Below are 21,359 nucleotides of genomic sequence, written 5' to 3'. Positions count from 1 at the left end.
TTGTACAGCGCTGAGCAAACCCTTTGGCGCTATATAAACTCAATGTAATGTAATGTCAGTGTACAATCAGATTGTTTACTGTATGTCTACCTTTAGGGCTCATGCACATGGGCATATTTGCCCATACAGTGTAAACGCGTTTGACGCCCAGAATGTTCTGGTGCTTTGTATAGCTGCCCATACACATGAACATGGCTATATGCCACTGTGCACTTCTACTTGTGTAAAGTGGCGCGTGTTCACAGATGTAATGCCCCAGACGCACATTACCTGCGTCTGGAACATTATGTCTGTGCGCATGTGTCACTTTGCACAAGTAGTGACGCATAGCTGCATTCATGTCTATGGACGGCTGTACGTAGTAACAGGACATCCAGAGCACCAACACAATCGTGTACTGGAAAATGCACCCATGTACAGGAAACCTAAAAAGGATCAGTACGGGTGTAGTCAAGATGTCCTAGAATATCAGTAATATACGGTTGCACTGCAGTGACAGATGGAAGGTTGTTTGTGTGATGCCTTTCTGTGTCTTCTATGTCTATGACCGGTGTACATGTGCAGATGAGAGGTCTATATCCTGTCTGTGTACAAAGAGAAGGGAGGTCTGTGTCCTGCTGTCTAGAGACAAAAAGCAGCATTTGCTGCACATTACAGTGATTTTTTACAAGGGCCCCTCCCCTTAGACTCAGAGACATTGTGCAGGGCTATGCAGTGTCAGTTTGAGAGCGGCTGGGCTGGGGTGTACACTGCTACAGCACAGTGCAGCTCCAAAACCAGCATGTGAGAGAGGAGGCTGACCTAGAGCACCCCAGGAACACAGCAACCCAACACTGGGAGCACAGCGGAGGACCACTGCTCCATCCAGCACAATAGGACCATTGTGACACTTAGGATTCCCTGCACACGTGGAGACGACACTGAGAGGTCTGGTTGCATATCTGATAATGGATTTAGGATTAAATCAGTGACTGGATCACAAGATCGATCACTAAAACTGGAGATCAATACTTTCCAGCTACTGTGTATATCCGCAGTTAATGCCAGATTATCAATATTCATTTAGATAAAAAAAAATATAAGTTGACTTTTTAGGTCAAGCTAAAACTTTATTTCTAAATAGAATTCCACACCTGAAACTGTTCTTCTGAAGTGGGGTGAGCAATTGTGATTTTTGATTGTATGGTTTTGTTGCTCTGAGCAGGAAGGACCACCAACCCTTGGCAGCTAGAACAGGACTTACCAGGATGGCAGCAAATAAGGTTGGGAAGAGGTTGGTTAATAAAACCCACTCTCCGTCCAGGAACAGAGACTCAGGACAAGCCATACAGAGGAGACAAGCCCGAGTCACGGTCAAATATGACCGCAAGGAGCTACAAAAGAGGCTGGACGTGGAGAAGTGGATTGATGAAAGTATTGAGCGCCTTTATGAGGGCAGGGTAAGTGCTAAAGGTTACGAATGTTAATATCTAGATATAAGCTGCCAATATTTGTATTATTGTGTATGTGTACATATTTTTATATATATTTGTGTTTGTTTTACCCATGATCTTTTAATGTTGTCTGTCCTATGATTATACCAATTACATCTATATTATATTTTAATTTGCTGTAGCCCTGATGAAGGGGGGGTGTTTTCTGACTCTGAAACGTGTTGGCTGTCTTTTAGTGCAAATCAATAAATCAATCTGGACTTTTTTATCATTTGGTCCAATGCTCCTTCTACTACTATATATGATTTTTTTCTAATATACAGTAAATGGCTGTCAGATGTGCAAACACGATCCAAACTCCACCAGGCATGTGTGCTGTCACCAGTTCCATAAACATGAATGGTGGCCTTAACCTTTGCAGAGAGGTGGCGACGGCGCACTGCAGACACCTCCAATGTAAGCTTATCATAGAATAGCATTCAGATCAGGTTTTATACCCATACAATCGCTACACCCCCTTCCCTGAAACTCCTCAGCTTTGGGGTGTCTGCAGGTACCACATAGACAATAGTTCTTTGCCTGATCTGAAACAAAAATAAGTGGTCATCTGTTGTCTATAGGCAACTAAAAGCTTAACATTGAGAAGCAGATATCTGCTTTTTCTTGCACATCTCTGAACAATGCCAGGAACTGCCGAGATACTTAATCAATGGATACAATGGTGCACATGCGGTAGTCGTGGTTCTTCACTCTTCTACCTGGAAGAATGAGGAAATAAGTTAGAAATTCTCCATCTTACAAGGAGCATCTTTGCCTTCAGCAAATCATGGGGGTAAAAAGGATAGTCCAATAACTGTAAAGCTTGCTATATTATTATTATTATACAGGTTTTATATAGTGCCAGCAGTTTGCGCAGCGCTTTACAAAATGAAGGTAGACATTACAGTTACAATACAATTTGGTACAAGAGGAACCAGAGGGCCCTGCTCGTTAGATCTAGGAGTATATACAACTCGAATTTCATCGGATCCTTAGGAATCAGCCAAAATTTGAACCGTGGGTGGCTGCGATGACACCACCTGCTGGGTGGAAATAATTCAACTGAACAGTGACTGCAGACAAAGTAGTTTTATACCAACAATTTCCAAAAATCAAGCATCCATGACTTGCCCTGAAATTTCTGCCTGATCTTTGTTAAGAAGGAGTGTCTACTGAATGCGAGTTCTGATCTCCCGATAATCTTATTGGCACATGTATGTAGCTAACATGTAAGTTTTTTTTTTTTTTTTTTTATCATCTCTAAATGATAAGGGATTGTTAAGTGTGCACTTATATGATCAAATCTGTATAAGATCAGGCTGTCCATGACAGAGATGGGTCAGGTGATTAAATTTTTGAGTTTACAGCCAATCTAATGGTGCCCATAGCAAACTGAATTAAAATCCATGAAACGTCTGAGCATAACTGTATCTGCCATTGTAGCATATATTTTTAGAAGAGCATTTGGGTTAAAATTTTGGTAATATCTGGATTTTTCAGCATGTACGCTATTGTTTTCCCATGGATAAAGCCCAGTAAAGTCTATTATTACCATGTGATACAGACATGCAGGATTATTGGAGGTAATATTTTGTTTAATCTCCCCGTAGTGCAGGGTTTCTTAAGGTCTGTAGGCTTCTGCTAGCAACTAACACAAGTTAGTGTGATAAATCAATTAGGATGGTGCACTGCCACTCCTAAAACTGTGAAAAATTAGTTAAAGTGATATGTGAGTGTATGAAACTCACTTTAAAAGGTACGTGATTAAATAAGTGTATTGTGCTACAATACACCTCCCTCCTCAATAAATGTGTAGTCACAACTCTAAAAAACGAACATAACAATACACCTCTCTCCTCACTGAGGATACCCATGCAACACTCCATGATGTATTGTGCTACAATGCACGGTTGCAACTTACACAATTAGCCCAGCCCAACGCGTTTCATCGTGACGTCATCAGGAGAGGAAATGGGAAGAATCACAAATTACCTGCTACGGTCACCAGCTATATCACTGAGTCACCATTGTTTTTAAGATGTGGAAGGTGTTTTGTAGTACCGGGACTTTATAAAGACAAACTGACACATACTGGATTGCTATATATTGACCTTTTTTAATTACATTATCTAGCACAATATTTCAGTGTGTTGCATTAGGGGAAGGTGTATTGTAGTCCCTTCAATATTAACATATTTGTTTAATAGGTGTTTTTCATCACAAAGTGATTTATTTATCAAAGAGTGTTGTACGGGTGTCCTCATTGAGGAGAGAGGTGCATTGTAGCACGATACACATATTATTATGTTCGTTTTTTTAGAGCTGTGACTACACATTTATTCATTGAGGAGGGGGGTGTATTGTAGCACGGTACACTTTTTTAAACACGTACCTTTTTAAACTGGGATTTACTACACTCACATATCACAAATTTTTCCAAGTTTTAGGAGTGGCAGCGCAGCATCCTAATTCAAAGATTATTGGAGTACTGGGGAAATTGAGAATGAGCAGCTGGATAATTTCAATTACCAAATACTCTGTGAGTTTGGGTAGCCTGTTGTTTAATAAGTGGAATAGATGCCCAAGAGAACCCACATACACTCCCATACAACTACGGTACTCTAGTGCTAAAGGAATTAAAGAGGACACTGACTGACTGGCTGCTCTGGTCATACCAGTTTTTTCACATTTTAAAGGAACTGTTAGGAGCTGATAACACAAAAAAAGCACAGATAAGATAACTAGTTAAACATACATGAATAAACTAAAGCCAAAAATTTAGAGAAGCCTATCCTTTATACAGTTGACATCTCCTACAAAGGCCAATAAATTCAACAGTTTTTAATGTATTATTTTATTTATTAACATACATAAAAACATTTTGCATTCTATACAATTCAATTTGCTTTACTGTCTTGCATAGGGAAGGGTTTTGTAGAATTTGGTTGCTTTCTGTATTAGGGTTGCTAGTATGTTGATGAAGTGCAGCATCTCACATGAAACCAAAAGGACAATGGAGTTATGCTGCTTGTTTACTGCTGGTTCACTCTAGAATACCCATTCCTGTTCGTTCTGCGGTGAGATTTCCAGCCCATTCATGTGAATGGGTCTGAAACATGGGCGGACTGACCATTTGGAAACTTGGGCACCGCCCGAGGGCCTAGGGTCAGTAGGGGGCCCCATGAGATGCCCCTGGTACCATTTTCATAGGCTTTTTTGAGTTTGGGCAAGGACACAGGGGCCCCATACTCCCCTATTGCCCGGGGGCCCCATGAGTTGTCAGTCCACCCCTGGTCTGAAATCACAGCGGATTGCACAAAAACTAGTGTGTACACTACTTTTGAAAAATGTATCACCCCAAATGCAACTTTTGCAATCTGCATTTGAGGTGTTGTTAACAATGTATTGACACCCATATTGGGGTAGGGTTACCACCTCATCCCTTTAAAATCAAACACATATTAATTACACAGGTTCTGATGCTAACTTAATGCAGATAAGGCACTAAGTCATTTTAATTACTGCCTTAATCAGCCACAGAACCTGTGTAATTAATGTGTTCGGTTTTAAAGGGATGAGGTGGCAACCCTATATTGGAGTGAAAGTTGAGTTATACTGAAGAGTGGAGTGAAAGGTGAATTATACTGGAAACCACTAAACGCCTAATGGTGTGTATAAGCGATTTGTGTCACATACATTTAGTATGTTTGATGGTTCTGTATCTCAAAGTAGTATTGTTAATCGTAACAGTCTTCGTGATCAGTTCTGCAACAGGTTCCTTTCCCTGCTGTTAATGCATGACTTAGAATGAGGGCACCACCCTGCGTCCATTTTCTGACCTCTTGCTCTGGCTACCCATGGTTAGCATGGACTAGTTGCACATGCACAGTGTGTATATCATGTCAACTTCGGGCGAATGGGGTAGAGAGACAGAGCATGTTGGAGCATGGTGTGACAGCAGTAGATATCAAAGCAGCCCTGAAGCCACTGCCCAGTGGTTGCCAGCCAGTGATCTGGAGCATGCAATGAAGGAGCACCCTCCACCATTACCACAACCACCAGCACTGTGCCTGGCATGGCTCCCTCATGGCCCACCACTTGTTTTTGCTCTGTTTGTGATACACACACACACCCAGGGGTGGACTGACAACTCATGGGGCCTCCGGGCAATAGGGGATCATGGGGCCCCTGTGTCCTTGCCCAAACTCAAAAAAGCCTATGAAAAAGGTACCAGGGGCATCTCATGGGGTCCCTGAGTTTCCAAATGGTCAGTCCGCCCCTGCACACACCAATTACTGGATAAGCAGATCCCGCTCCCCATCTCTTCTTACATTTTTCAGGGAGCTGGCTGGCTGTTCTTAGTTGTTTCAGGCTGATGACACAATGCAGCACATGTGCAGTGTGGTGTAAACTGTCACAAAGTTTCCTGGGATGAGTGAAGTAGCAGAGGCTATGACTTTCTTGCCTAGGTGGGAAAGGAGGGGGAATCCGCTATTTTGTGTTTTAAAAAAAAAATTCAAAATTTGAAAATGTGATAATGGTGTGATGGAGCCGATATTAGATAAAGTAACATGCATACCAGGCAGAAAATGAAGCAAAATATGCAGCAGGGGCATAGACAGAAAAAAAAACTAACAGGAATTCTAGCTGTCCCCCTCCTTTAGTAAATAAATAATTAATTATTTTTTTCTCTCTTTGTTCAGAAATTTCAGCAGGACAGAAAATAAGGATGCCCTGGATAGCAGTCAAAACCTGACAGAGGTTCTGTCTTTCCGCTACTCTACCAAAAAAGGCATTTTTATTTTGGTCCATGTTGCATTTGGAGAGTTCTCCTTATTTCCTGCCACTAAAACATTGCCAGCAGGACAAATATGAGGGGAAACCTCTGTAGCAGAACCTCAATAGCAGTAACAACTCAACAGAGGTTATAAACTTCTATTTTTTCCAAAACAGAAAAAAACATAAAAAAACCGAAATGGCAGCTCACTCCATGGGGACAACAGGACCGGAAACATCAGCCTGTCGTCTGGAGTGGGACCTGCCCAATGGACAGAAGTGGCGCTTGTAATGTTAGCCCCTTCCTGCTCTTTTCTCATTTAGAATGGGCAGGTGGAGAGGCAGAAAATTGCTGAGTGATAACCACAGATGCCAACATGATTATTGCCTCTCAAGAGCACCGTTAAATGGCCCAGTGATTGACCAAGCATTGTGTTTTTGTTCTTACTGCAAGTTTACCAGACAAGGTTTGTCTGATTGGAAACAATAGACTGTTTGCAGTCTACAAACACTGCAAATACCCACAATGCTCCTGGTATTCAGAGACCATGTGGTCTCTTTTGGTGCAACTAGGACTAGGACTTTGGGAGTAAAGTTTTCTTATTCTCAGTACATTTGCAAACAAAAAAGCAATGTAGTTTAGCAATTATAAGATGAACGCCAGGCAAGCAGCTACATACTAAAATATGAATATATATTCAGTCAAAGGGTGTGTAATTCTGTGCGGCTAGCCTTGTAAACCATCCGTGTACTATTGCCACTACCAGACAGCACAGCAGCATCCTCAACCTTCATACCAATAGCAGCACAGCACTATCCAAGACATCCCAACTTTCTAATTAGGCAATGCAGAAAATTTCTGATTAAGGACTTGTTTACATTAATTGCCCTCTAAAGAGCGATCCCTCACTTATCAGAGGCTTTTGACAGGGGGTTAAGAGGTGTTATGTCACCTCCTCAACGTCAAATTTAACCCCTAAAGGCTGACGCCACCACACTGCAATTGTGTCCATTGCATGCAGTTGTGGTATGGCCCTGTTCATTTAAGCGGGTCATATTCATCAGGTGGTAATGTCCTGCGGTACTTAGGCTGCTGCAAGTATACAATTCGGTATATATGTGAACAGGGAGGTGCAGCGCTGTATAACCAAACAAATAATAATTACACAATAGTGAACAGTGACTGTAAATTAGTAATGCCACTATATGGTGGCTCTAGGTGAAGAGAGTGAAAAACAGTCCAGTGAAGGAGTGCTCTTAAGATCCAGGGTGATCTTCAGACGTCCAATATACAGGACCATCGGGTGATAAAATATAAAGACTGCGCACTCACCAGATACGCAATCTTTATGCGCATTTGTGTAAAATTATCACTAGACCTCCTGTATCATCATCCTGGTCTGGTCAGATCTGGTCAGCATATCCCTCATGGCCCGGTAACTGGATGGATGCAGCTGTTCCGTAGACTTGGCCGGTTCTCACCAGAACTCAAATAAATAGAAAGGGCCACATAGTGTAATATCCTCAGGTATCTTTATTGAAGGCACAGGATAGCAGAAAATCCAACTTACAAAAAAATACTGACCCAGGTATGAATCAAAGATGGCCGCCGGGGCCCCTCGTGGCGCCGGCGGTGAAGCGTCCAACCTGCTGTAGCTATCCCTGACGCGTTTCGAGCGAAGGCTCGTAGTCATAGGGGTGCAGCTTACAGTGGTGGACGCAAGTGACAATGGCTAAATATGGACATTGGCGCATGCGCAGTACGCCATGCGCCATTTTCCCTACGCTGGATGTCCGCGCTCCGGGCGCCATTTTATTGTAGCCCGACCCGATGGCGCATGCGCAAACGCCAATCGTCAGGTGCACTGAGACAAACAGCAGAACGAATGCTATGAACACCATAGCTGGTTCAATGTAATGCTATGAGCACCAGGGATAATTCAATCCATAAATTATGGGTCACCTGTGCAGAGTGAAGCCCAAGTGATATGGCTATGGGCAAAAACCAGGATGGATCCTTAATTAATAGATCCAAAATCCTAGTATATAGCCCATGTTTATCCTAGCCCAAATAGTGTGATTATGTAAAACCCATACAAGGGTATATTTATATAAACATAAAATAAAACATATTTAAAAACATATATAAAACGTATATAAAAAATGTATATAAAAACCTGGTGATCATGCATACATAGATACTGGCAAACATATAACATCTGCCAAGCAAGAGAATTTTTAATAGATGAATACATCATAAATACCTTTATGTATGAAAGTCATTTCTAAACCAGTAATGACCAACAATAAATATATTTAATACAACTGTAAGAATAAAACATGCATCTATAGACCAGTGGGTCATTAGTGCATGTAGAATTATTAATATAATAACATATTTGTTAAAATAAATATGTATCATCATAATGGCAAACGGAAACTCTTATAGTTTTATAAAATAAATAAAATAAGATGGATATACATAGGATCAGTTGTAAAGAATTCGAATATAGATGTACAGATAGAAGGATATCTAACTAGTCCCAATTAGCTGTTATCAATGAAACTATTGATATCCAATTCTATGTTAAGTCCTTTGGGGCGCATACAGTCCATCTGGAATATCCATTTTGTTTCCATTTGCGAGACTGCTCTTTTCTTATTTACGCCCCTCCAGTGGGCCTGTACTATATCAATACCTACAAACTGTAATGAAGATGGATCCCTATTATGATGGGTTCTGTAGTGTAATGATAAAGAATGATCTTTAAAACCCTTCTTAATATTGCTAACATGTTCACGAAGTCTATCCTTAAGTTTTCTGATGGTACGCCCAACGTACTGTTTTTTGCACGGACATTGCAAGAGATACACGACATATTTACTATGACATGATATGAAGTTATTGATCTTGAATGTCCTACCAGTACTAGTCGATGTGAAATTATCTGTCCTCTTTTTCCTATTACTATTACAGGTGCATATAATACACCTGTTGCATGGGAAAAAACCGGTGGTATTGTTCAAAAAAGAAATGTTCCTAGGAGGGTTGATAATATTTGGGGCAATAAGATTCCTCAGAGGTTGAGCTCTTCTATAAGTAATCTCGGGTCTATCAGGGAGGATTTTAGTTAACACTGGATCCGCCTTCAGAATTTTCCAATTCTGATTAATAATCCTCGAGATGGTCTTATATTGTCTGGAAAATGTAGTAACAAAAGGACAAATTTTTTGTGACTTTTGTAAAACATTATTATTAGCAAGCAAAGAATCCCTATCCATATTCCCTATTTCGTGCATAGTACGGGTCAGATCTGCATCGTCGTATCCTTTTTTTAAGAACCTATTTTTTAATATAGATGCCTGTGAAAAAAAGGTATCAACCGAAGTGCAATTTCTTCTCAACCTTAAGCATTGGCCTTTTGGTATGTTTGAAAGCCATAACGGGTGATGGCAACTACTGATGGGAATGTACCCGTTGCGGTCTGTTTCTTTGAAAAAGGAAGAAGTTATGATGGTACCTTCTTGGTTTATTATTGTCAAATCCAAGAAATTTACACTAGATCTACTATAATCAAAAGTTAATTTGATATTTAAGGTGTTATTGTTAAGAGTGCCAAAGAAATTTATTAGTGTCTGTTCATCCCCTTTCCAGACAAGCAGTATGTCATCAATATATCGCCTGTAGAAGTATAGTTCCGGCCAATCTCTGGCATATATAACATCCTCCTCCCATCTTGCCATGAACAAATTTGCCAGGCTTGGGGCGAATTTCGCTCCCATTGCCACGCCCCTAGTCTGCAAATAAAAATTACTATCATACCAGAAATAATTTCTAGTCATAGCAAAATCCAAAAGGGTGAGAATAAACCGTTTATGTAAAGGAGACAGAGTAGATTCATTAAGATAAAAATCTACTGCTTGCATACCCTCTATGTGATCAATACTCGTGTACAAAGAAGCCACGTCAGCAGTAACTAAAATTGTATCATGATCGACATGGAGGCCTTGAATATCCTGCAACACTTGTTTTGTGTCTCGCAGATAAGATGGCGTTTTCCGTACTAGTGGTTGTAGGAAATAATCTATGTATTGTCCTACTCGGGAACATAAAGATCCAATACCACTTATGATGGGTCTGCCGGGAGGGTTCTCTAAATTTTTATGCACCTTGGGGAGAATATACATGACCGGTATCCTAGGAGCCGATGGACATAAAAACTCCTTCTCTTTTTTATTTATAATGTTATCCGAATAACCTTTAGCGATAATAGTCTTTAGAGATTTTTTGTATGCAAGCAAAGGATTCTTTGGGAGACGGCAGTATGTATCCACATCTCCCAGAATATTATATACTTCCTTATTATAGCTATCTTTATTCATTAGCACAACACCCCCTCCTTTATCTGCAGGCCTTATGACTAGGTCTTTCTGGTCAAGGAGGGAATCAATAGCTTTGGAAGTCCCATGATGATCTCTATAGTTCTTTATCTTCACAGCAGCTAAATCTCTAAGTACTGTTTCTTTAAAAACATTAATATAGCTATTGGTCTGTGGGGGGGGGTTGAATAGAGATGCATTCCTTAAGTTTGACTGGATATTAATATTAGTAGTATTTTTGACAATAGGGTTCATATAGAAATATTTTTTCAAAGATATTGACCTTACAAATCTGTGTATGTCAATATATGTATGAAATTTGTCCAATTTATTATTTGGTGCAAATTTTAATCCTCTATCCAGTAAGTCCAGCTCTTGGGGGGTTAACACTTTCCCACTAAGGTTAAAAATCCCCTTACCCTTTATAGTTTCCTCTTTTTTGGGTTTGTTAACCCTTTTGCCTCCTCTTTTTCCCCTGCTCGAACGCTTCTTTTGCGTGAGTTTCCCTGGTCTAAAAAATGAACCGGGGTGGGATTCCGATTCTCACTATGATATGTGGGATAGTCAGTTGTTGGGGGATAATAGACCTCATTTCTATATGGTGGAGCATATGATGGTTGCCTAAATGGCTGCTGAGGTGTTCTGGGTATAGGTGCCATGAACTCATCATGTCTATAGGGGGCTCCATAATTCCTTCTAGGGGAATTATAATAACCATATCCTCTGTTATAATTATTATTAGAGGGTCCTTTACCTTGTTGTTGATATGGTTTTTTAAATTGATTGTCCCTATACCCTTGATTGGGATACCAGTCATAGTTTCTAGAGCCTATATTCTCATCTGACATAGACCTCAGTGGTTCAAACCGATTAGTTGTAGGTATATTACTATTGTAAGTAACCCTATTATCCCCAGATGACTGAGATTGATGATGATAAACCTGGCGAGAGTGATTAGAAACCTTCCCGCCTTTATTATTTTTCTTTGGTTTAGATGTATGCAAATTAGTCTCCATGGGTATGGGAGACGCAATACCAGGTTCATCTTCATCCGTTTGCCATTTAAAAACTTTATTAGTAGCATAATCCCTATGATCTCGTATGTATTTCTTACATTTTTTTGTCTTTTGTTCCTTCTCAGTATGTTCTAAAGACTGTTTCAATTTCTCAGATTCTAATTGATAATCATTCCTATCCTTAAATGGAATGAGTTTCTCTCGTACTTTATTGATTTCTGTGTCTAGATAGATAAGTTTCTTCTTTTTCCGTGTGATTAGAAACTTAAGTAAATCTAGCCCAGCTAAACATATATGCTATTGAAGGTTTGATACGGTGCCTTTTGGGTGTACAGCTGCTGCTTATTATATATTATCACATAAGCGCTCACTTATCTTCTGTTTTTCTCTATACAATTCGGTATGGTTGCCTTTGCTTCTTAAGGGAATCGGTAAGGCCTGACCACTCAAGGATCACATATATTGAACATTATGTGTGACCCTTTGGTGATATCAGGAGCAGCATTTGAGGCCCCCTTTAGCTCATATGTTGACAACCACTGCCAAAGTTACACCTCCTGCTTACTTTTTCTGTGCTGTAAATTAACAGAATAGAAACTAGAGTGACATCACATCAATCAATATTGAGCCAATAATATGTCATTGATGCTTCTATAGCTTCTCTTTGGTTTCTATTGAATTAATTGGAAGGTTCAGCACTCAAAAATATCTTCTGTAACAAACTGGAATTGAAAGATCCACCTACAAATAAAATATGAATAGACAAATTCATTATTCAAGGTTGAGGTCAGACACATTTCATTGTTATTCAAGAGGCAAAGTGTTTGCTCACTTGCAACCGTGCCGATATGAGGACATTAAGGGGGGTTCTTCATCCAATCACGTGGGAGTGATTTAAACTAGGTTGTAAGCAGAGTTTTCAAAGCTAATCACTCTCATGTGATGTGAGTGGGCCCAGCTCCTTTATGTTTGTCGATGTGGCAGCAACTGATAGTCCTTTATGGTAGCCATTTTTCTGACTGCAAAACACAAGTGTGAGGAGTGAACATCGGATATCACAGGCAAATGAGGCTTAAAAACTAATTTCATCACTTCACTCTACCTAGAGACTGATTATATTGTTACCACGTTTTACCAAGTATATGATTATCTTTTTCATTGATGGGTCAAATTTTGACAGACCTGAACAGGAGAGTATCAATTGATTTCTCCATCTACAGTGGGGATCGAAAGTTTGGGCACCCCAGCTAAAAATTTGTATTAATGTGCATAAAGAAGCCAAGGAAAGATGGAAAAATCTCCAAAAGGCATCAAATTACAGATTAGACATTCTTATAATATGTCAACAAAAATTAGATTTTATTTCCATCATTTACACTTTCAAAATAACAGAAAACAAAAAAATGGCGTCTGCAAAAGTTTGGGCACCCTGCAGAGTTAATATCTTGTACTGCCCCTTTGGCAAGTATCACAGCTTGTAAACGCTTTTTGTAGCCAGCCAAGAGTCTTTCAATTCTTGTTTGAGGTATCTTTGCCCATTCTTCCTTACAAAAGTCTTCCAGTTCCTTGAGATTTCTGGGCTGTCTGTCACACACTGCTCTTTTAAGGTCTATCCATAGATTTTCAATTATGTTGAGGTCAGGAGATTGTGAAGGCCATGACAAAACTTTCAGTTTACGCCTCTTGATGTAATCCCCCGTGGATTTCGAGGTGTGTTTAGGATCATTATCCATTTGTAGAAGCCATCCTCTCTTTAACTTCAGCATTGAAGGGGGCATCTCCATTGCTGGCTATTGTGTTTGCAGCTGTGGCACTGGCACCGCCTAACAGTGGATATATCTGAGAAGATGCAGTTGCTATTCAGTTTTATAATTTTTAACCCAGCTCAGTTGATTTAGTTGAGCCAGGTGGTGCTTGTGGGGTTTGCCCACACCTCAAATTTCAGCCTATTCAGCAGGATTTTGCCAAACTTCAAACTACAATCTTCTTCATATCAGTGCTGCTAATTTCCTCTACCCATTTCCCATCATGTGTGCAAATGAGTGATAGTTGCATTACACTTCTCAGGGTACGTCTCTTGATGGTGACAACAGTGGATCACGCCTGTGCAGTCTTCATCAGAATGCACTGCAACAGGGTCACAAAGCAGGAGCACAATTGGAAGACAAAATTCTGTCACTCTACAACAGGAAGTGCCTGAACAAGGATCTTCATGACAGGATCACCAAGTATTATTATTATTATAATATGTTACGGATTTAAAACTTTTGAAAATTGCTATTAGCATTACACGAACAAATTAAAGCTTATAGGAAATTTTGGTGAATGGGCTTGCATTTACTTTAGCTGCATAAAATGTGGGTATTTTATGTCTACCTCGAGTTTAGTTGGCACAATGGCATTATTTTGGGGTAACAATAGCCACTGGCCATAAAAATCTACATCAGCCAATCGGTACTTTCACTAAAGCTGATCATAGACTGATCTCTTCTGAACTAGGCGAATTTTGATTTGCTTGTGGCCATCCCTGCTTGATAGAAGTTAAATGTTTGATCAACTTTTGTTGAAAGGACATGCTGAAAAACTTTTGACAATCAGTGGCTGCATCCGATAGGTGTATTCTGACAGTGACGGGTCTCTTGATCAATGTGCATACATCCAACCTGTCAGGTTTTTCCCCAAAGGACTAGTCCTGCCAGCTATAACAGGCAATATTATTCATTGTGTTCTGCTGGCAGGGAAGGCTCCCCGCCAGCAGAAAACAAGAGTGCTGCAGGAGGGATTCCTTCAACGCTGACTGTGGACTCTTGATGGAAGGAAATATAATTGCATAATCTATGGCCTGCCTTTTTTTTTTTTTTTTTTTTTCGTTCAAGTTGCTGGCTGAATGAAAAAACAAACTACCCATCTATGACCAGCTCTACATTGGGTGGTCAATGATTTTCTGCAGATTGGCCATGAAGTGACCCTGTCAGTAGCATACAAAAGTATGGCAATTAGAGGTTTAAATCTGATGTAAAGAGGCAACACTGTACCCAGTGATCTTTGACTTCTTCTCCCATGTTGTTCAGGTAGATCTCCACCTCTTTAAGGTTGCCTACCCCTGGTATAGTATATGTACCCCTCACATAGGATTGTTGGGAAGAAATGAAAAGCCTTCGAGGAGGTAGATGGGAAGAATTGAGTCTTTCATTATATGGGAGGGGTGGAGGAGGAATGTACGTGTATTTGCTCTAAATGAGTCATGTATACATATATAGAATCTGTTATATAGTTATAGAGTGTGAAAATAGGTTCAGCGACAAATGACAGATGAGTGATAGTCTGAGCAGTTCCTGTTTTTGGGTTAGAAATTTATGTGGAAAGTCTACTATGTACCCATTATCATACTATCTGTGTTTTTCCCACATTTATCAGCAGGAGTGGAGGGGAATCATTTCTCAACCCCTGGGGGCAGTTTTGTGAGTTTATTTGGTAAGAAAATAGAAAGAGCAATGACCGTGTACATAGTCCAGTATTCTTTAGTTTTTTAAAATCTGGTTTTGGTTTACTATAGTCAGTAGGTTGAAGCAAACCTGGATCAGACAAAGTACATCCCCATACGGGCAAGCAGATATGCTGACAGATCTGCAAGAGACCTACATGGCATCAGTGATATACTGATCGCTGGTGCAATGCTTTACAGGCAGACAAAATTAATAAATGTAAAAAATTTTTTTACCTTGGAAAAAATGTGCATTTATTGTTTTTGAGAAAAAGGTGAAATAATTATTTAAGCTAACTTATTAGTTTGAAGACCAGTTGCTTTAAGAAAAATGGTCCAGGCTTTACAACTTGGCAGTCAACAACTAGAAGAACTCAGTGTTTAGCTTCTTTATCATTTTTTTTTTTTTTTTTTAACAGTTGAAAATTGGCACAAAGAACAATCTAAAGATACTTTTTGTATCTTCAAGAGCTCACAGTTGACCTGGAGTCCAGGTAGAGCTTAGTATACACTTGACTTTTCTGGGTCAAAGCTCTGAAGTATGTGCCTCTCTGCTGTTAGAGGGAGCAGGATGTTGGAGCATTGCAATGAAAGATGGGGGAATGAGGAACTACCTAGCTTGAAGGGCTATTGCATATTGAGCACTATAGGCTTACAGGCAAATGAAGCTTTGAAAGATAAGACATAAGGAAAACTTTTGGTGCCTGCTTTTAGGCTGCTTTCACACTGATCTGTGACCCTGTATCTCTATGGAACTCTTCACACTGATCTGTTGCAGGTCTGGTGCAGTTTTCATCCTGTTTGCTAAATTTTGGTGTGGTAAAAAAAAAAAAAACGCACCAAAATGCATATTCCCATTGAAATAAATGGAAAAAATGGCAAAAAGCATCACACCCGTGGTGCATTTGCAGTGCGCATTTTGAGTGACATGTCCTGTAAAAAGAAGAAAGAAAAGTACCGCAAATGCGGTAAAAACACATGCATTTTTGCCACAGATCAATGTGAAAGTAACCCTAATTAGTGAATTCAATTTTAACCCTGCCTTTAATTACAAATCTGCAGGCATCGCAGAGATGGTTGGCATATGCACGTGGATATGAGCTGTGCCTCTTGTACAGAAAATATTTCTTATTACAAAAATCTAGGTCCAAGGGGCAGACAGCTCGTTAGTCTGTAGACTTTGGCTGGATAATCCTGGGATTTGGCTGCTGCGGCTGCTAATACATATTTAGTATGGTATTAAAATAACTTCCAGAATATTATCCTGAACCCTGTTGTACAATAATTTCCTTTATGACAAGTGTACTGAATTTCTTATGAAAATGGATGTTTATTTTAGAATTACAGACTCCAAGTTACAGCTATATATGCTCTGAGTGGTTTTCTGATGTACAGCTGTGCTCTCTCTCAGAAATACCTGAGGGATTCGGGATAATATAAAGATCTTTAGAATGGGCTTTCAGGAGATGGGGGTTTAAATGGAACTTGGCTGTCGAATATTGATCATACACAAGCTAGAGGATTTCTGGAAGCCATGGTGGGAGGATATGTTTGTGGATAGACCTCCCCAGGGGCGGACTGACCATTTGGAAACTCCGGCACTGCCCGAGGGCCCGGGGTCAGTAGGGGGCCCTATGAGGTGCCCCTGGTACCTTTCTCATAGGCTTTCTTGAGTTTGGGCAAGGACACAGGGGCCCCATGATCCCCTATTGCCCTGGGTCCCCATGAGTTGTCAGTCCGCCCCTGGACCTCCCAATTATCTCTGTTTGGAGGAAATATCCATCTTTGGACCCAAGTCTCTCAGGTGTAAATTTACTAATTAGTACAGTAGGTTTACGCTGCTCCAAAGCACAACTGCTGATTCAGTTTATATTACATTTTTTTTAAAACTAGCCTAAAGGAAATGGACAGGACTTTGAAGTTTTGTGCTGTTTTTTTCTGGAAATGCATGGAAGCATTGTATTAGCCATCAGTAACTATATTTCTATAGTACTTTTCCAAATAACTCAAAGAAATCTGATTAGGATACATGGATTTGGTAGTTTCTTTAGATATGTTCCTCAGATGGAATAATGAGGATTTAACAGCAGCAGACACTTGAAATCTAAAGGTGAAAATTAACACTAAACTCTGATTTAAAAAAAAAAAAAAATATATATATATATTCAAGTATGTATTCTTAACTCAAAAATACCTTTTTATTGTTTCAGCCTCCTCCATATCTCTGTTTTTTTGATCCGATTTCCTGTTAGAGTCTGGCTATGCTCATTTTCCATGGTCCCACTTTAGGAATGTAGCCACCCTCTTTTGCTCATTCTCGAGATGGACTAGGGACTATGGGCTATGGGATTGTAGTTTGCATAGAGAATGACCCTAACTAACTAACAAGTCTTAGTAGTGAAGGTGGTGTCCCCTCCAGCAGTCAGAATGCTACAGGTTTACGTATGCGTTTTGTCAGATGTGGTCTGACCCACCACCAGTACTTCCTTTTTTGTCAGAGTTCCCTTTTTATCAAGCTGACATTCATTCAGTCAGTCTACTTGTTCTTCTAGGCAAGTATTAAAATATGATGGTAGACCTTGTAGACCTAGCTTCAGTCTAGGTTCACACATATACATTGTGGGAAATACAGTGATCCCTGCGTGTTTCCCGCACCAAATTGCTATAACACTGTGTATACGATTCACTGCAGGCATTGATACAAAGTTAATGACACCCCAAATGCAGTGCTGATTGCATTGTACAGAATGACCATGCAATGTGGTTGCTGTGCAGCTCCAAAAACGGTGCTTGCACTTCTTTGGTGCGATGGAATGCAATTTGAGCCCATTCTAAATGATTCAAATTTCTTTATCTACCTTAGTCAGAGTAGAACAGAAAAGATCACCACAGCTAATGGACAAACAATGGAAATAGAAGGAATAGGAGAAAGTTTTCTTTACTGTCCTATTTCCCAGAGTGTCACTAGAAAGATACCTGTGAAAAATATCCTGTATCTCCCTGCTCTTGAAACTAATCTTTTGTCAGTGAAGACACTCACAAAACAAGGCAATGTAGTGACCTTCCAAGGTGACAGTTGTGCCATCACAAAAGGGGATATCTTACTTGCATAGGCTATAATTACAGATTAACTGTATCAGCTGAACTGCAATAAGGTGATTAATACTGCCAAGGAGGAAAAACATTCAAACTGTATTCACACATGGCACAGATGACTTGGGCACAGAAGTCCTGAAATATTAAAGAAATTAACTGAATGAATAATAATGCAAGTGGAATAAAATTAGTCCATGTGATCAAACAATGAAATGCACCAGCTGTATAAAAGGGAAAATTACAAGAAAAGTCTTTCCAAAGCAGAGAAACAGCAGAGCTAAGAAACGTCCTGGATTTAATTTATTGAGATCTTTATAGCCCAATGGAAAAATTAAAAACCGAAGTATTTTCTCAGATGATTGCTACAGGTATACTACACTAAAATCTGTTACACAACAAAAGTGAAGTACTACAGAAACTTGAATAGTGTTTGGCTTAAGCAAACAACAAATTTGGCAAAATGCCGAGTGTATTGTACACAGACAATGGAACTGGAAAATCAACTGAGAACTCCATTTGAACTGTGGCATAAAAAGCCCTAAATTTGAACCATCTAAAAATTTTTGAAGCAAAACATACCTGCGCATCCCAAAAGAAAAATGTACAAACTGGAATGCTTGAGCAAAGGAAGGAATACTTGTGGAATACAGTGAATCTCAAAAAGGGATGCAGAATTCTACACCAAGACACAAAGTAACCATCAGTAGAAGTGTGATTGTCAATGAAACTTCAGTGTATTCAAAATGTCATGAACTAACAGAAACACTTCAAACTGAGGTAAATTCCACATTAGTGTCAGTATCAGTGAAGACAAGCAACAAAGTGAAACAGAAATACAAATTAACTCCATCAATCCAAACACTGTAAAATAAACCAGGCCACAAGAGGCTTCAATCAGGTAAACCACCAAAAGCAATAAAGGCATCCCAGCCAAAGGTCTGTCCTACGTTACTCGTGTAACATTAAACCAGAGCCAGATTCATGGGATAAGAAGCAAAAACTTTTAACTCATGACAAAACAAAAGTGGATCAGAGCATTTGACAAAACCGCTTACAAGAAACAGATTCAGAGAACTGAGATCTGAAATGGGACTAACATATGGAGTAGTTGTTGAGTGGGGGTGTTGGAACACAGTGCTCATATATTTTGCAACAACTACTTCAGTGTTCAGTAGAGATATATTCTTCAACCAGTAGATGGCAGTGTTTATAAGTTTGTAGCTGCCTCTATGATAAACCTTTTCCTTTATAATAAAGGGTCCTGTTTGCAGAGAAGCAGCAAATAAACACATGTGGACTGTGCACTGTCTATTCTGTAGGGCTGTATATCGAATTTCTAACAGGGGGCCTAAGAGAAATGCAGCTCTTTCCCTCTGGGAAGTGCAAAAACTTTTGATTACAGTAGAATCTCTCTCCTCTGGACTATAGTTCCCACAGTGCATTGCTGCTTGGCTCAGTCTATTGAATTCTTACTGTTCAGCATCTCCTTCCTCTTGTTGATAGAGCTATTAAGCAGTTGAACACTGCAGGGCAGCAGCTACAGAGAGCAGCTGAAGCCAGTGTTTCTCCCACACTCCATTCTTAAGAGTGCTACACGGTAAGATTTGTTTTTTTTTTATCGTTCAACCCAGTGAAGAAACCTCTGTACTAAGTGTTCAATGTTAGTACAAAGATCTCCCCACTGTGCTCTTGTGTTCTGACAGGGGGATTGCACCCCCACCAGCACACACCGGTCAGCACTCTCAGCCATTGGCTGAGAGTGATGATCGGATGCGGATCGGTGGCTGGTTTTCCAGCAAGTTTGTTTGACAGAAGCTGGTTGTAAGATCAGCTTCTGTCAAACAAGGACTTGCACACACGGCCGAATGTTGCCCGGTATCTACTGTACTGGCTAATTTCAGCCGATATTCGTCCTGTGTGTATGGGGCTTTAGCCAAGCACCTGGCTACAATCAGTTTTGCTTATCTTTACAAACTATTGAGAAATGTCCATAAAAGCTATGTATTTTCACTTGACCTGCAATTTTACATGCCAGCAGGTCACTGGTCACTGGAAATTCGCGCTAGTGTGAACCAAGGATTAGGCTGTTTGGAGAAAAGTTGATATCTCCTCAAGAATGAATAGTAAGGAAAGATTTGCTTGCACCCAAATAGGTTGTTGCAACGCAAATATCGCCTGATGTCCACAACGTTGCAATGGCACTTATGATTTTTCACTAGAGAATAGATTGGTTCTGCTCACATTTTCCAGGTTTTGTAAAAACATGTGCCTCTGACCACGCAAGCCTTTATTATGCACTGAAAGGTTCGAAATGGCCCGTTCTGATCCGCAATTCCTCTGGACACAAAGTCCTAGAATACACATGGCTATGAAGGGGCAGCTACCCCTGTCCTTTTTTAAATTGTATAATTTACTGAACCATGAAAATTAAATTTATAGCTTTGTTTGCAGAACACAAGGATTAGCATGCCTATAGAAAAGGTCACTTTGCCGTTTCTGTACTCACACATAAGCATACAACATACATAAATACAGCTCATAAAAGCAGGCTGTATGAATTATTCATCCAACACCAGCCTGGAACAGCTCTGGGACACATATCATTCATTTTCCAGCAAGGACGAATGGACATAGTGTCTGCTGGTGACATTAATCAGTGTCTCAGGGGACAGCACATCCCCCCCCATCCAAGTGTCACCTCTTCCCTATGGGGGTATCCAGTCATTATCTGGTAATTGGGCAGCTGTGTCCATCCTATCAACTGCATTGTGACAATGTGATCAGTGTTGGCTTACCCTACACACTACATACCTACTATAAACAGGCTTATTTAATAAAGTATTGTAGGACATAATGGGAACTGAAAGTAGATCAGTGAAATTTAAATGCTGTCTGCTTGCTATGGATAGCCATTTTGCACACTGCTCTTTGACTTACTGATTATGTTTGAAATAAATCCTGTATATTAAGACAGTACTTGACACTGCACAGTAGTTTGTTACTGAAGATCCCTGCAACACATGTACCTGTATTATTATCCTATTAAAGCCGCAAAATCACAGAATCGCCTGTGGAGCCATGCCAAGATAGAATGCCTATCACCTACTACAGACGCTGAACTGTTTTTATCCATGT

At 40.0% G+C, this 21,359-nt stretch overlaps 1 protein-coding gene across 1 annotated transcript in view; it reads left to right on the top strand.

Moving 5' to 3' along the window:
* Positions 1-698: 698 nt before the first annotated feature.
* Positions 699-21,359, top strand: part of LOC149447892 (protein phosphatase 1 regulatory subunit 14A-like) — a 56,193-nt gene continuing 35,532 nt past the window's right edge. Inside the window, exons 1-2 of the mRNA XM_089652018.1 lie at positions 699-927; positions 1,205-1,439. Of these exons, the coding sequence (XP_089508144.1) occupies positions 1,248-1,439 (192 nt within the window). The 5' untranslated portion in view covers positions 699-927; positions 1,205-1,247. The remainder of the gene's footprint in view (positions 928-1,204; positions 1,440-21,359) is intronic.

This window comes from Staurois parvus, unplaced genomic scaffold (genome assembly GCF_062004578.1).
Source record: "Staurois parvus isolate SC_StPar_1 unplaced genomic scaffold, SC_StPar_1.0 ptg000668l, whole genome shotgun sequence".
Classification (NCBI taxonomy): Eukaryota; Metazoa; Chordata; class Amphibia; order Anura; family Ranidae; genus Staurois; species Staurois parvus.
The sequence above is the reverse complement of the archived record's forward strand: the minus strand, read 5'-3'. Positions and strand labels throughout refer to the sequence as shown.